This window comes from Rhamphochromis longiceps, linkage group LG15 (assembly GCF_057381845.1).
Source record: "Rhamphochromis longiceps isolate RC_006_pf linkage group LG15, R_longiceps_female_GT1.1, whole genome shotgun sequence".
Classification (NCBI taxonomy): Eukaryota; Metazoa; Chordata; class Actinopteri; order Cichliformes; family Cichlidae; genus Rhamphochromis; species Rhamphochromis longiceps.
This window is the reverse complement of record NC_140571.1, coordinates 18,770,567-18,786,669: the sequence shown is the minus strand read 5'-3', so window position 1 is coordinate 18,786,669 and position 16,103 is coordinate 18,770,567. Positions and strand designations below refer to the sequence as shown.

At 38.8% G+C, this 16,103-nt stretch overlaps 1 protein-coding gene across 5 annotated transcripts in view; it reads right to left on the bottom strand.

Moving 5' to 3' along the window:
• Positions 1–9,774: 9,774 nt before the first annotated feature.
• The window catches only part of LOC146652528 (dystrobrevin beta-like), a 49,511-nt gene continuing 43,182 nt past the window's right edge, over positions 9,775–16,103 (bottom strand). For 3 of the 5 annotated variants that reach the window (XM_085382742.1, XM_085382744.1, XM_085382743.1), the window contains 3 exons: positions 15,995–16,042; positions 13,267–13,300; positions 9,775–12,091 (listed from right to left, as the gene is read on the bottom strand). In XM_085382742.1, coding sequence (XP_085238868.1) covers positions 13,293–13,300; positions 15,995–16,042 — 56 coding nt within the window. In that variant the 3' untranslated portion in view covers positions 9,775–12,091; positions 13,267–13,292. The remainder of the gene's footprint in view (positions 12,092–13,266; positions 13,301–15,994; positions 16,043–16,103) is intronic. The other 2 variants (XM_085382741.1, XM_085382745.1) reach the window with 1 other exon arrangement.

The following is a 16,103-nucleotide window of genomic DNA, read 5'->3' as shown; positions in this document are numbered from 1 at the left end:
GAAATGGCGTAAAAAAACGCCGTTTGATTATTCAAAACGCCGAAATGGCTTGCCATAAAAACATATAGGAGACAGGTGTGTAGAAAATGAGCTTCAGTTGGTGTGTAGAAAATGAGCTTCAGTTCAGAGCTGCCTCGGGAGCCCGCTTTAACCCGTGCAGTTATTTACAGTGTTTTAAGATTCAGCTGGCTGGATGAATTTAAAATAAAATCTTCTTTATTTAACTCAGAAGTGGGTAAATTCCTGTATTACAGAGGGGGGAAATTAAAGAAAATAGTTTAATTATTTCCAGTAGACAAGCTAAAAAAAAAATTATGACTAAAGTTAAATATTATCCAACAGACTGGAGCTCAACTAAAGAGGAAAAAGTCCAATAAAAAATCAATAAAGTGCAATATAATAGCCTAATATAAAACAGTGAGCTGAAATAAATTGAACAATTTATATTAATAATTAAAGGTCAAAATAAAATGCAGTTAAATACTGTAAAAAGGTGATACAATACAGGAGGAAACTTAATAAGTATGAATTTTAATAAAATGCATATTTCTATATACACAGGAGGAAACATGGGATAAAATTTCTGTTATAAAAGTGTTTTAACACAGAAGGAATCACATGTAGAAGATGAGCCTGGTTTCAAAGTGCGAGTAAAAAGAATCAACATAAGGCAAAGATGGTTCTTTCTGTAGCTCTACATCATAGACATCAAAATTGGTGCATTTTTGCTACGATGTTTATAGAAGCAGTCTTGGCTTTAAAATGCAATTTGTGCCTGTCCGTGAAAAATACTCACAACAATAAAGGCATCACAATTACAGAAACTAATAACAAGAATGTGTAGTCACACTATCTGCTGTGTGCAAGTGACACTACTGTATCATACTACATCGTATCACCTGGGTTTGTTTAACAGATTTATAATACCTGGTATAAAAGGTTAAGGTTAATGTTACTTTATTTATACCCATAGGTAAATTTGCTATATTTTTATAATGCTTTGTCCTGCATCTTTAAACTAGAAACCTCCGTCCTAAGGAAAGAAGCTGAAATTCACCCCGTAGAGGATGGGAACCATTTTTAAGCATTGATAAAGCCATCTGTTGTACCTATTTAGAGTACAGGGAGGCTAAACGGGACTGTGACTCACCTGTCATACGACTGGACCATCTCACTATCTGATTCAGTGAGTTTTTTTCTGTGACAAAGGTCTGACCGAACCATGCCACCAAACAAAAAGATAAAACAGACTCAATAAAAGAACGTTAAAACAAAGTTACAAATTTCTGGTCAATCAGGAAATGAGCAAGTTTCCTGAGGCAGAAAAGATGCTGATGACCCTGTTTACAGACCGATTTGCAATTCTCATCCAAGTTCAGTTTTTCATTGATTATGGTCCCAAGATATTTCAGAATCAGAATCAGAATCAGAATACTTTATTGATCCCTGGGGGAAATTATTTTTTGTTACAGTGCTCCATTTTAAACCAACATTAAGACAAGACAGACAATATGCTAACTAAGAATAGTACAATATATACATATATATACATACATACATACATACATAAGTCACTTATAAATAAATAAATAAATTTATATGATTATTATTTATATTTATATGATTGCTCTATTTTCTGACCTTTAATAAAAGTGACTCCGTGCCCGTTTTGTTGTTTACTACAACCACTAACCAAATATTTTGTTTTAGATATGTTCAATTGGAGATAAGACTCCTCACACCACTGAACAAAGTCATCAATCAGTGGACCGTGGCTAGTTTCACCCTCTTTCAGTAAGCTGACAATAGCATAGTCATCTGCATATTTAATAATGACCCTGTTTTCATATCTGCTCTGACACGTGCTTGTGTAGAGAATGAGTAATAAGGGCAATAAGACACACCCTTGAGGAGAACACTGGGTCAGACAGAATCCCATTTATTCTCACTCTTTGTGACCTGTCAGTTAAAAAATTTAAAATTCAGCCCACCAGGTTTTTCCTGATTTCAAACTGTTCTAAAAGTATTTTAATTAAAATATGGGGCTGTATTGTATTAAAAGCAAAAGAAAAATCGATGCAAAAGTCCCTTTACTCTCTACATGTTTAAGAATCAGATTTAATTAAGTCAAAAGCGAATCTTCCACTCCTCTGTTGGGCCTATATGCAAATTACATTGGATCCAGCTGTTGTTCAGTCTCTTCCATAATCACACTTCTGATGGTTTTTTCAAAGACGTTTATCACAGCTCAGGCAACAGGCCTGAAGTCGTTTAGAACTTCTGGACGACTAGATTTAGAGACAGGAACCACGACAGTTTCTTCCCAAAGAGAGGGAACGTGTTGTATTTGCAAGGATTCATTAAAAATAACCTGAAATGTAGGACTGAGTTCTTTAGCGTAAGATTTAATTAGGTAATGCGTAAAAATATGAATTTGCAGTTTTTTCACTATCATTTTTATAGTGGATGCATGGGATACACTCTGTATCCACTGCACACTATTCATTATACACGTGGGTCCACTTTTCTAGCATTTACATGTTTTTTTCGTACTGTTTAAGAGCTGTGTGTCCTCCCTGGCACAATTCCAATGGGATTTTTCTTTATTTTTATTAAATTGATTTTATGTTGATTTAATATTTCCTTATTTTTCTTTTTTCCCCTGTTCATTTACTGCTGTACTCTTATAGTATTACCCACCAACCATTTTTATTAAGCTGGATTGACGCTAATGTAATCTAACAGAATGGCTAGAGGGTAAAAAATGTCTGAAAATGTGTGTTTTGAGCAATGATTTAAGTTATTATGGGTTTGAGGGATTTTTTTTAGAGGTCTGCAGCATCAGATCCCCTGAAGTCTGCAGCCAGGAGAGGACAAAAAACACACAAGGACTGAAGATTTCAGGAGGGGGAGCAGAGATTAAGGAGGTCAAAGAGATGCTGTGGGGCAGGAACGTGAAGGGACTTGTAGTTTTGGAGGGAGGCAGTGTAGAAGGGGTTACTTCTGCTTGAGGACTTGTGTTACGGTACTTCATGTAAAAACAAAGCTATGTGCAGAAAAATCTAAAAAAAAAAATGCTTATTTCTTACCTCTCTAATCACCTCATGATGCTTCTGATCCCCTTTGTGATTTGGGAGAACTATATTGGAGAAAAAATGTTGTTTTCTTGGGTGAGACGGCTTCACAGTGAGCTGCTGTACCTTTCTCTTGGCTGCCTATCTTCACCTGCAGCACCCACACCGACTTGTTTCTTGTTTGGCATGTTACTTTCTTCTGGTGTCACTGCTTTCTCAACAGGTGAAGTTCAGCCTGATGCAACACGTTGAAACCTGCTCGCTCATGTGCTCTGCAAATGGAGAAAAAGTTTGGAATTAGCGGGAAGAATTCCTGCTCTGACAGGTGGTCTAATTTTTGTCCTATTTACAAAATAACAGCTGGATTGGACTGAGGAGCGTGTGAAAGGATTCCCTTAGAAATGATAATCTCAGCGCTCTCACCTCAACATTTTCAGTTTGCCCCAGCTGTTAAAAATATCAGCCTACTCCAAAAGAATCACAAGATTTGATTAAGTAAATATTATATTCTACATTCGTTTTGCAGGTTTTATCATGAACCTAAAGTGATTTGTGACCTTCTTGTCCTTGCATTTTGCTGCTGGACAAAATAAAAGCTTTCCTGTACTCCTGATGAAGGTTGTTGTGTCTGCATGCAGCCCTTGCAGGCATTCGTTTATGCATACCTCTCTTAAGGTCCTGCCACAGCATTTCAATCACATTGAGGTCTGGACTTTGTCTGGGCTACTGCAACACCTTGATTCTTTTCTTTTTCAGCCATTCTGTTGCAGATTAGCTGCTGTGCTTGCGTTCATTGTCCTGTTGCATGACTCACTTGGGACCAAACCTTAGCTGCTGCACAGATGACCAAATCTGTGATTTATCGAGAACAATTTTACTTGAATTTGTTCGTACTTTAGGAACTAATATAAGTCTCTCTGGCCATGTGTACGAATAAATGACAGGTCTTTAAAGAAATAGGCCGACTATAATACTGCTAATAATAATAACAATAATAACTAAATCAAATGTAATTCTTTTTAATATTGGCTTTTAGTCATGATTTAGAGTTTTCCAAACTACAGTAAGCCACAAACACTCCTAATTATAATAGAATGCATTTAAAGAAAATAACATACTAAATAGAAAAGCATAGGCTTTAAACTACACTACTTAATCTTCCAATTATCGAGGGCTGGGTCGCGGGGCAGCAGCTTAAGCAGAGCAGCCCAGACCTGGCTCTCCCCAGCCAGCTTCTCCAGCTTATCTGGGGGAACACCTTGACATTCCCAGGCTAGCAGATAGATACAATCTCTCCAGCATGTCCTGGAGCAACTCCTCCCAGCAGGACATGTCTGGTATGATTGTAGATTTAATCTCAGCCCCTCCTGAATGACTGAACTCTTCTTTCATTAAAAAAGACTTTTATCATTCCTTGATGCCACTTACAGTATCATCATGGAGGTTGACAGATCACATGGTTCTGGCCTCCACTAGTTTTCTTGTAATCTGTTAATCCGTCTCAAACCTTTGTTTTCACAGTCTGTGTCTCCTGTAATTTTAGAGTTTTTATTTATGTGGTCATTTATTAAATGGTCGTCACTCCCGTGAAAACACTTTGCTTTGGAAAGCTGTGCCTCTTCTGGCTTCTCCTTGGAACGCTGAACTCTTCTTTTTCTTGCATTTCACCACTTTCTCTGCTTCACCTGGAGGTAGTCCTTATATAGAGAGAGCACGGGGCAGTATGCAGCGAGTACGCAAATTGTATGACTGCACAAGACTGTTGGTTCAGAATGATTCTGATTTACTAACTTATGTGTGACAGCGAGGGAAAAAATAGGTCAGCATGCACATTTCATAAATCTTTGAGTGCAAAGTCATTTTTTGTGCAGGGCAAAAATGTTTCCACAGAATTATTAGTAAATGAGGCCCATTGTTCCAGGAGTCCTGCTGTTTGTTCAGAGGCAACTTTGCAAACTTCTCCTGGCAACCCTTTTTCTAATTGTACTGTCAAGATCTTTAACATTGAACATGCTATCTCAGGCCTATAGAGTCTGAGACGTAGCTCTTTGGGGTTTTTTGCAGTTTCTCTGAGGGTAGCTGTGAATTTGCTGGGACATCCACATCCTGGGAGGATTGTGGAGTTAACACAAACCTGACTGGACCAGAAAACAGATCAAATGTCAGCCTTTAGAGACGTGCAGAGGATCAATTAATCAAGAGAGTTTGATTAGCAGCACCTGGTAGCTATTTACCCTCTTAAAGGAAGAGGGGGTACTTAGTTTGTCATGGGTCTTCAGATTGTTTTGTGAAAAGCTTTTGTTTTCACGTCATTGTAACTGAGGGGTGTTTCAGACTCACCATATCCAGCTCTAACTCTAAACTTATCAAAAACAACATTTAGAATTTTAGTCTTAAGGGTAAATCCAAATCCTGAAGCTGGTTTGACATAAGAGGGGCCTGATAGCTGAAAGCTCTGCTTTGAGAAACTCTAGTAACCACCAGTCTGCAGCCTGACAGTGAAGTGCTCTATTAGGACAATAGGAAGGCTTGAACATGTGATGGGGTTTGATTTATCAGGACTTTATATGTGAGAAGAAGGATATCTGATGCCTGTCAGCACTCTTGCCTCATCATTTTGGATCAGCTGAAGGTATTTCAGGGTTTGTTTGTTTGTTTGTTGTTTTTTTAGAACAACCTGATAAAGTGGATAACAAAACTCCAGTTTAGAAATAACACAGCAGCGTCATTTTCTCTGAATAAAAGAAGCAATATTAGATCACCAGCCCAAGATAATGAAGCTGTTAACACAACTGATACTGGGAAGTTTTACTTTTTTGTCTAACCTTTTTGTTGTGATCTCAGGTGTTTATTAATGGAGCTACAAGCGAAAGCACGATAAACAATTTATTCCGAATGTTTTACATCCCTGTCCACTGAGAATCTTTAACTTCTAAAAAGGTGTTTTCGATCCACTTATAAATAAAACTGCACAATATCAAATGAAAATGTTCAGTTTTTGACCTGATTATGCTGTAGATTATATTTTAAATTGACACAATTTCAACTTTTGCAAAAATGTCAAAATGCAATATTCATCACATCTGAAATCAAAGCATAAATTCATGTTTTAAAAACTAAATTGGAATAAACAAATATTTTCATCATCTTCACACTAAACTGTTTTTTTATTCAGTCCATATGCTGTCATAAAAAAGCAACAGGGAGACCTCTGATAGCTAAACTACAGAGCATTTTTATCCGTATATAATGTGTTCAAATAAGCAAATATTTGATTGTTTTTCCCTGATAAGTGACCTACATATTTAGTAAGCTCATTCATTGATAAACTGTCAGATGCAGGAGATTTTTATTTTATTATAAACATGAAAAGAAATTGATTTTGATTCCCGACAGGACTTTAATCCCAGTTTGACCTCTGGGAAGAAGAGGCTAAACTGATCTTTATACCACACAGGGTCACAACAGCTCTGGGTGTCTGTGAGTGTATGAGGCGGTGTACTACTGGATGGGGGGGGGGGGGGGGGGGGGGGGGGGGGGGTATTTATAGCAGTCAGTGAGGTCACCAACAACAGACAGTCTCAATGAGCTGTATTCAGTCTATAGTTTAAACCCCCCCTGCATATGCTCCACAGAGTCATGACCTCTGAGGGAAGCTCCTGGGAAAAGTGAGCTGCTGATCGTTACTGATGAGGACAATAAATCAGGGAGAGTTTAAACATAAAAGCAGTGGGTGTACTTACAGAACCTTGTGTGTGTGTGTGTGTGTGTGTGTGTGTGTGTGTGTGTGTGTGTGATCCTTTTGGAGGAAATGTTGGACTCTTTTGGTCAGACTGCAGCTCTTATTGTGCTGCCCTCACATTCGTGTCATTCTTTAAATGGCTGACGTTTGAGAGCCAAAGTAGTAAGAGAGTAACTTTTACTCAGCTTTGACTCAATTTAAATATTAATTAACTTTTATTACAGACGTCTACTCCATTACATTTCACAGGGAAGCGTCTGGATGTTTTGCCTCTTTGGGTATTCAAATTTGGCATCAAAATGTCAAAATTAAGCAAGAATAGAGACAAATTGCTAGATTATTTAAATGTGTGCACATGTTAGGTTGATATTTAATTGTTCTGTTAATCCTGTGAAGCCTGAACCATGAAATAATTGCCAAAAAACTCTTTTTTTTTGGTAGGGGTAGTGTTTGTTGACAGTCCAAATGGCCCAGGGGAAGAAGCTGTTAGTGAGTCTGGAGGTGTGGGACCTGATTGACCTGAGGCGACAACCAGAGGGCAGCAGGTCAAACAGGTGGTGGGCGAGGTGGGAGGGGTCACCTGTGATGGCCCTGGTTTTCATGAGACAGGAGGAGCTGGCGATGGCCTCCAGCGGTGGAAGAGGGCAACCAGTGATTTCTCAGGCAGTGTTAATTACCCTCTGCGCAGCCTTCCTGTTCTCAAGAGAGGAAGGTGTACGATTTCTCATTTTCCTATAAATGTAAATGGAAGCTAGTTTGATTTTAGATCTAATCTGGGGTTATTGCCTGATAAATGTTGACACATAAACCAGTCCAGTAACAGGATAAATATGGCACTCTTTAAAGCCCCTTTAATAAGAGTTCCTTCTACTTGCAACACATTTACTTCAGTAAGACTCCAAATACTGGGCTTGTTTAACAGAATATTTTAATGTTATCAGCATCTAAAGCATCTGAAGAGGTTGATGCTCCAACAACACTTGTAGTGTAAAGAACAGCTTTATTACTTTCAGCCTGTGGCCTTCATAGTATTCAGTTAAATGTAAAGGTTTTTTTCAGGGAGTGTGGAGCAGGGAAATTATTTTACTGCTATTGTTAAATAATCATCATTATTACCATTGCATTAATAATATAATCTGGAGTTTATATTGCATTCAGGGGTTGAACAGTGTGTGTCTTTCAGAAAGGCTAAAAGTAACAGGACAGGAAACAGGCTTGGAGAGTTTTGCAGAAGTGAAAGTTATTTTGAGCAGCAGGCTAAGACGAGGCTTTAACAATGTAACAGATAGCTTTAAGATGGCCTTAAGATGTTTATGCATACAAGTTATTATATTAATTTTGTATTCCAGGTGCAGTTATAACTATTTTATACATATTGCATATCTGTGCTTATTTGAGTTGATGTTCAGGTTCTTTAAAGGTCTTAAGCTTCACTGACGTGACTGTTCAGGTGATACATGCTGAGGGAAAACTAGAACATAGAAGGAATTGCAATACATGCTTACAAAACACTTATATCAGGCCAGTTTATATTAAGGTTTTAGTAGAGGTTCTTGGTTAAAACATTTATTTAGTAGAAGACATACACATAGTCTCAGTGAGCCTCTGGTCTAGTGAAAGGTCAGAAGTGCAACAGGTGAATTGAGAAAGAGCATTTGAGGACGAGACACAGACAGTTAAGAGGTGACACAAAGAGCATGTGAGGTCAACACATACACACACATTAGTTAGACTTATTTAGAGGAGAGATTAGTTATGTCTCGACAAGAAAGAGGAACAATTCACTTTAAGACAAGAACGGAAAGTACCAGCCATGAAAATAGAAGATGATTTTCTGGGTGAAAAGTCATTGTGGTGTTCATCTGATCTATGTATAAAATGTATCGGTGACGCATGAAGGGGCGTCAGTAAACAAACCCTGATGTTATAAAATAATTGTTTGTGCTTTAGTAAGTCGGAGATCACTTGCTGTCGGCGTACAGAGTGTTCTTCCCACACGTGTGTAGTCATTAAAATCATTGTTTGACCAAGACCTTCTGGACCATGGGTGGTTTGTACTCTCCTTCCTCAATTTTGAACCTTAACAGGAGCTAAAGGAGCTTTTATTTTTATAGCAACAGCATAATGCAGCAAGAGTCAGATTAACATAGTTTTAGAGTAAATATTTTACATGCTTCAGCATCCCCACAGGGCTGTATATCGCAACTGTTTGTAAAGTACAAATGACTCTTTTATAGGTTTTTTGGTTTTTGTATTTGTACACTATGTTTTTTATTTATTCATTTTTCTCATTTAATTCTAATTCACGTTTTTTTGACACTTGTGCTGCTGTGATGTCTGCATTTCCCCAATATGGCATTAATAAAGTCTGCTTAATTTACACCTAGTTTTCTAACCCACCTCCACCTAAACGTCTCTTTCTAATTCTATATCTGACTTGATATCGATTATTATTGATGTCTGCTGGTCTCCTCATCCAACGCATGCACAAAATATATTAAAATACTATATTAAAGAATTTTTGCAGTGCTTCTGGATAAACCAAAGATCGGAATATTCTTCTCCATTTTATTTTGCCCTGAAATCCTAAATTGGTGTGTATATTTTTTAGGTTACTGGGTCATCTAGTCTAAAATAGATGATGCCTTTGTTTTCCTAATGACCCAGAACTTCATGTGAATGATTAAAAACACTCTTCTCCATACACCTCACTTCTCAGGTTTCTCTGGCCTATAGTTTATTTTTCTGGTGGTTCTCAGTGAGTTGCTGCAATATCCACAGGATTTAGAAAAGCTGTAAACCAGATGAGGGAAGTCAAGGAATTTTACAAATGGATCACTTTCCAAGAATACAGCGGACTGCGGTCTCCAGCTTGTTTTACAGATTTATTACATTAGATATGTTTGTTTGGCCAAACTGCGCTGCATAGAAGACCAGAAGGGGAATCGAGGGCTGAGATCATGGAAGAGGTAATTATATATACACTTTGGAGCCTTGCTCGTCCTCCAGAGATCAAGACCAGCGCACACAGAGACCAAAGAAACTCCTAGTTTGATGTTAAATACTATTTATTGCAGATCAAACACAGATGCACACTTATCACTCACACCATCAGCTCCAGCAGGCGCAGAGCTGAAGGTGTTTACAGCTTCATGTCAGGACGCGCCTGACCTGTCGCACTCAATTTCTCTCACTCACTTACTTACTTTCTCACACACACATACACGCAACGAAACGTGAGCTCATGTATTTATTAACTCACTCACACAGTCAGTCAATCATTTGGCAGACTCGAAAAGTGATAATCCCAGTCGCAGTAAGTCAGTCAAACAACCTGGAGGGCTGATGAAAGGGAGGGAAACCGATCTGAAAACGTACAAAACAGTAAAGAGAGCAAACCAACAACCTGTACAGGTGTTTAAAAACATGCTGCGGATAAAATAAAATCTCTTTGGATTTGAATACAGACATAATTTTTGGGGTTGATGGGCGGAGAAGTTCGACTCCTGCAAATCCCCTGCATTTTGGAGGAAGCTCTAAAAGGCAGTAAAAAGTAGCAAAGGATTGGATTGTTTTGAATATTTTAAATAAATCCCTTCTGATGTCTTTGGTTTGAAGTAAAGTTAAAGTAAAAACAGTTTCCTGTGTAGTTCAGTCAGAGCATATATGTCTTCTCAAACTTTCTGACTTAAATCAAAGCACTTATAACCCTTCATAAGAGGCAGACTTCATCTTGATGATGTGAAAGTATTCAGATTTTCACACGGAAAAGCTACAGAAAAGTCCAGCAAAACTGCTCAAAACTGTTGATATGATGTTTAACTGTTCATTTGGTGGGTGTAAGTATTTCCAACTTTGCTACTCTTTAGTAAAATTGACCCTGTTGAAGTTACACACACTGCAGTACCAGGATACACAGGGAGGCCTGAACACCCTGAGCTGTTATCATTACCGGCAGGTTTCACATACAGACTGTATAGAAAGATGGACAACATGCAGCAGTCTCTGAGGGATTTGATTTGTGATCAAGATCAGGCAGCAAATCAGTTCAGAGACACGGAAGCGGTTCTTAAGCCTTGTGTTTTTTTGCATTTGAGCCATCTTCATCTTCATTTTTTTGGAGCTAGAAGTCACCATATTCAGATGAGATGGTGCACTGTATCCACAGACTGTACGGGGGCAATTTAAAGACTCATACCTGCTATTTAGAATACTAGAACTTCACTTGCTAAAGCTGGAGCACAGGTTTCTTTGCACAGGCTTTTAGCACAGTTAACAGCACAGCAAGCAAGGTTATCAGTGCATAAAAATGCCCCCAATAACACCAAACTGAAAGGCTCAATATAGTTCAAGTAGGTGCTTTATTGAAATGGTACCCCATGTACAGCTGTCTTAAATGGGTATGGTTGCTATAGAGAATAAAAGAGGCTGTAAACATGCTTATTTCTGCTGTGAAGTTGGAACTTTTCAGCCATCTAGACAGAGCAGAGAGAGCAGCCGCAAATAATGCTGAACTAGAAAGCCATAAGCTGAAGATTTTCCACTTTTCCACAATATTTTCTAGATTTTGTACAATGGAAGAAAGTTGTGACACGATGCCCATCTTCTACATACAGCCTGTGTTTTTAGACACCAGGACTTTAACTCTCCACTCTGCCGGACTTGACGCAGCAGTAGACATCCCATTAAAGCTTATCGTCTCAGCAGGACCCGACGACACTCGTACACACAAAAACAATCAAAACGGAAGAATAAATGGCAAAAACCTCAACAAATTAAAGCAATAAATACTAAGCACACAGTGCCAAATCTTAAAACTTTACAGCTCGCCTCTAGTCTTTGACTTCTCCTCTTCCTCCACCTCATATGTTACATGCTTTATCTCCTTCCTCATCCTGAAGCCTTCATGCTCTTTACACCTTTACAAACATCTTTCTTCTCACTTACTCGAACCTTACTCGTGGCTTAAAAAAGAAAAAAAAAAGAAAAATGCTGAGCGCACACACATGCTACAGTACAGATCAGTAGGTTTCAGATTCCTCATTTAGCTATGCGTGATCAAATCAAAAATAATCAAAACAAAAGTAAAATCACAGTGAACAGACGCACACAGAATCACATCTATACATCAGTAGTGACCCAGCGGCCGTTTGGTGTCCAGCATCGTGATTGGTTGATTGGGAAGAGGAGCTCTTCCCCTCCCCGTCGGCTAAAAACGAATATCTGAAGATGTACTCAGTCAGTCTTCTTTGGCCGTGATGAAACATGACTCCACCTGAGGGACAGGCCAACCAATGAAAAGTTACCGAGGCATGTAGGAACGGTAAAGCGCTGACACACGTTATCACTTTATGCTCTTTAATCTGTTCGGCCGTGATTCATCTGTTTATGTTAACCAATTACAATCTGCTAAACCATTCGTTGGTGTGCGTCAACATGCAGACTTGGGTCAGGAATAAACTCCTGGTGTGTGATCGTGTGTAACTAGTCTCACAAAGGTTTACAAATGTGTGCGTAAATTTTGATGGCTCACAAATGCACGCTCCAAACCTCGCAAGCATGATGTCGAGCATGAAAATCAGGTAATATGACAAGAAGGGCACCTACAGTAAGTGTCAACCATATCCAGCTGAGCAGCTGTTTTGTTCATTTTCAGTTTATACACAACAGGTATTTTTTATGTTAATGCAATCTTGTCATTTGACTCTTGGAAGGAGAACAGAGTACCAAACTTCTACTTAATTTAGCCTAAAAGCCACCAAGGCACCATTTTTAATTTGTTAAACCCCAAACTTAAAAAATGGATTCCTAGAATAAAACATATCCTTAAGCTGTTGTTTGTTACTATGAAATTAGATGATTTATGATTCAGACACACACAAAAAAAATCTCATTGGATAAAAAAAAAATATGATTTTGTTTAAAACAAATAAAAATCTGTGACCTAATTTCAAATGCAATAACCTTGATTTGTGTCGCTTCTTTTAGTTAACAGCTGAACATGAACTAAAAATAAGATTTGAAAACCAAAACTGCTCCTGTAGGAGGATTTTGTTTGCCGCACACAAGGTTTTTCCTCAGAACTGCTTGATTTGTTTTCTGAAGCGGCACCTTCCTGTCGAACACTGGGGTGTGTTTGCCTCTTTGATTGCTTCTGCATGAAGCAAAATTAAAAACCTCACAAAGCTGACCGCGAGGAACCAGAAACAAGCCATTTGGAGGCCTGTGCAAACAAGTTCAAACACATAAACAGCTCGATTGAGTCATCAAATCAACCCGTTTTCCCCCATAAAACATGAACGCAGCATCTTTCTTGCCTTTCCTTACATTTCCTTTTTTAGAGGACGCCGGACTGAGTTTGAAAAACTGCCTACACAGCCCTGTTCTTCTGCTCTAGAGTAGTTCTGATTATCATGCAATTAATAAGAGGAAATGCATGAAAATACTTACTTTTAACATTGTGTCCTGTCAGCATTTTAACTTGCTAAACACACAGAGAAAGAGAGAGAGAGAACAATTCATTAGTGCACAGCAGAGCAGTCTGAGGCTAAAACAAGTGCTAAAGGTTCCTGCCAGAACCTGTAATAAGAAGCAGAGCAGCTCCTAGCACAGAAACATAAAAGAAGCCCTTACTTAGCAGGTGCCACACAAATTAACTCCAGAGACAAAAACTCTATTGTAGGCAGCTCTAATGCAGTAGTTTTATTTATCCTCCAAGACTTAACTGTGGCCTCCTGTTCGTCTGTCTGTAGGGGAGGGGGGGTTTGGATTATTATCACAGGTTAGTACTCTAACGAGCGCTCAGGCCGAGACCAGGAAGTAGTTTCGCCACTTCTCCTCCGCAGGCGGTCCCCTCATAAAGAGGAGGGGCTCCATAAAGCATGGCTAATGAGACGGCATGCTAACGAAGCTTGCTACGGTGCAGGCGAGCGCACCTGGAGAGGAGAAGGCGAACAGGAAAAGCTGCGAGCACGAGCGGATTTAAAGTGTAAGCAGAGAGACAGCGATGCGATCCACAAATCAGATTTGGCTCTATCATCATCAGAAAAAGTCGAGAAACAGAGCAGAGCTTACTATCTTATATCTGGAATTGCTAATGCTGGCTGTATTTCACTAGAAGACATAATAGTGCTGCACTACTATATCATGATTAAATTATCTTGGTAACATTTTTCAACAAAATTTCCTTTCCTCTGCACAGATCAGCTGTTTGCACCCGTTTAACAGTTGTGCAAATAAATACACATAATCCTTTATTACATCCAATTTCCAGGCACGTTTCAGAAGGAAATATCGCCCTTTTCCTTCCACTTAACTCAACTGTAAAACACAGCTACTCTGATTTTCTATACAAACCATATGAGCAGATGATAAAATACGATGCATTACTGCAGATTAAAGGCCTTTTTCCAGACAAGCATGTGTTTTCAGTTTTGTGGCTTGTTAAAATTGTTCGGATTGGAGTTATGTAAAAGCACCGCTGGGATTTATGTGAGGTTACCAGCATGAATACAGGCCCCAAAGGAAGAGAGCTATGCAGGCCCGCGTTTGCATGCTGTGCCTGTATACAATCACCAGGGGGCAGTGTCAGAAATAAGTGGATCGAAGATTTATGTGCTCAAGTTGGTTGTTCAAGTTCAGCCCCTGCAGGGAACTCCCACTGTTTGAACTTTAAGATAGTACAGAATGAATGGGTCTCTAAGGAGCTGTAGAGCAAGTATAAATCATGATTTTTATAGAAGGATTTTTTAAAAACTAGATTCTATTCTAGTAATTCTAGTTCTATTCTTCTTTCTGTGGCTCGTACAGGCGTAACAGCACCATGAGCCACTAAAATTTTGATTTTAGGCATGAAGCGGCACAGAAATCGCTTCTACAAAAATAGAAGCTTCTGATGTGGCGCAAGTACTCTTCCAACATCTAGTTATTGTCTGAAAATGAGCGCCATTAAGAAAGTGTGTCCGCCTCTAAATTTTTAAAAGACAAATCAGTTTATGGACAAAATTTGCCGCACTGTAAAAGAAAAACTTGCAACTTTATGCAAATTCGGGCATTTTACAGAACCTGGATTTCTTTTTGGTTCATGAAGACGTTTCACCTCTCAGGAGTAAAGAGAGAGAGAGGAGTCCCAAAAGTTTACCCCTAGTTGAGGTTGTCCTCGCGGTCACTGTCAACATAATCGTTAAGGGTGACATGAGATAAGGTGTGAATCAAAGGTTTGGGTCGTTATAGTCACAGCAACAACTCCACCTCATTGTAAGTCGATTTAAAAAACTTTCCTCTACATTTTGCCGCGACGTTTCAAAGAGTCGTAAAGTAAATAAACGGCAGACAGAAACAACGCAGGTCGAAGAATATTACGTTTCACGCATGCGCAATACAGGAACCTAAGTGCTTCAGTCGTTCCAGTGTGCATGAACAACTGAGCTGAAACGACTGAAAACGATAGTGTAGATGCGGACCGTTTTCAGACAAAAACACTGTTTTTGAATGTATCCGGATAAGTCACATCAGTCTCCATCAGTCTTTATAACTTAAGAAGCTTCGTGTAGATAAGATCTTCATAGTAGATCGAGGCGCGGGTCATTACAGTCACAGGGACCAAGGCGTGACTGCTTTGTGATAAGATCTTCATAAAGATAAGAACTCCAAACTTTACTATTCAAGCCAACTTTTCAACCAATCAGCATTCTGCCTCACTCAACATCGGCCTACGTGTTCTTGGCTTTTTGTAGGAAACATGCAACTCCGAAACATTTTATGCTGGTTTAACTGCCACAGGCACTCGCCATGCATATCCGAAGCACTACACAAACAGACGCCACATAAATCCCACAACATAATGACCACCCTGGGTCTCGTGGTGCTACAAAAACAACAAGGAAAGCTTCTGAAGACTTGAAAACCTACATTTTTATCAACTTTTGCAAGAATAATCCCTGGTTAAATACTGTTATTATAATCATACCTTTTCAGGATATTGAGAACACTTTAAAAATAATATAACCAAATATAAAAAGAACATTTTGAATCAAGTAGAAATAATTAAATCAGTCAATTTAGCTGTATGATTCCTTCAGTAATTGCACTTAACATATATACAGGTTTTGTTAGCCAATTAAGCGATTCAAAACAGCATAAATGCAATTAAAAAAAAATGTAGGTAACAATACTGTACCTCTTTCCTTCCCATTCAGCAATCTCTCCTCCTCCTCCCGACTGTCATCTGCTCAGAGGAGACAGTAAAAAGTGACGTTATTGTAGAAAAATGTGAAGACTTGGTTTTA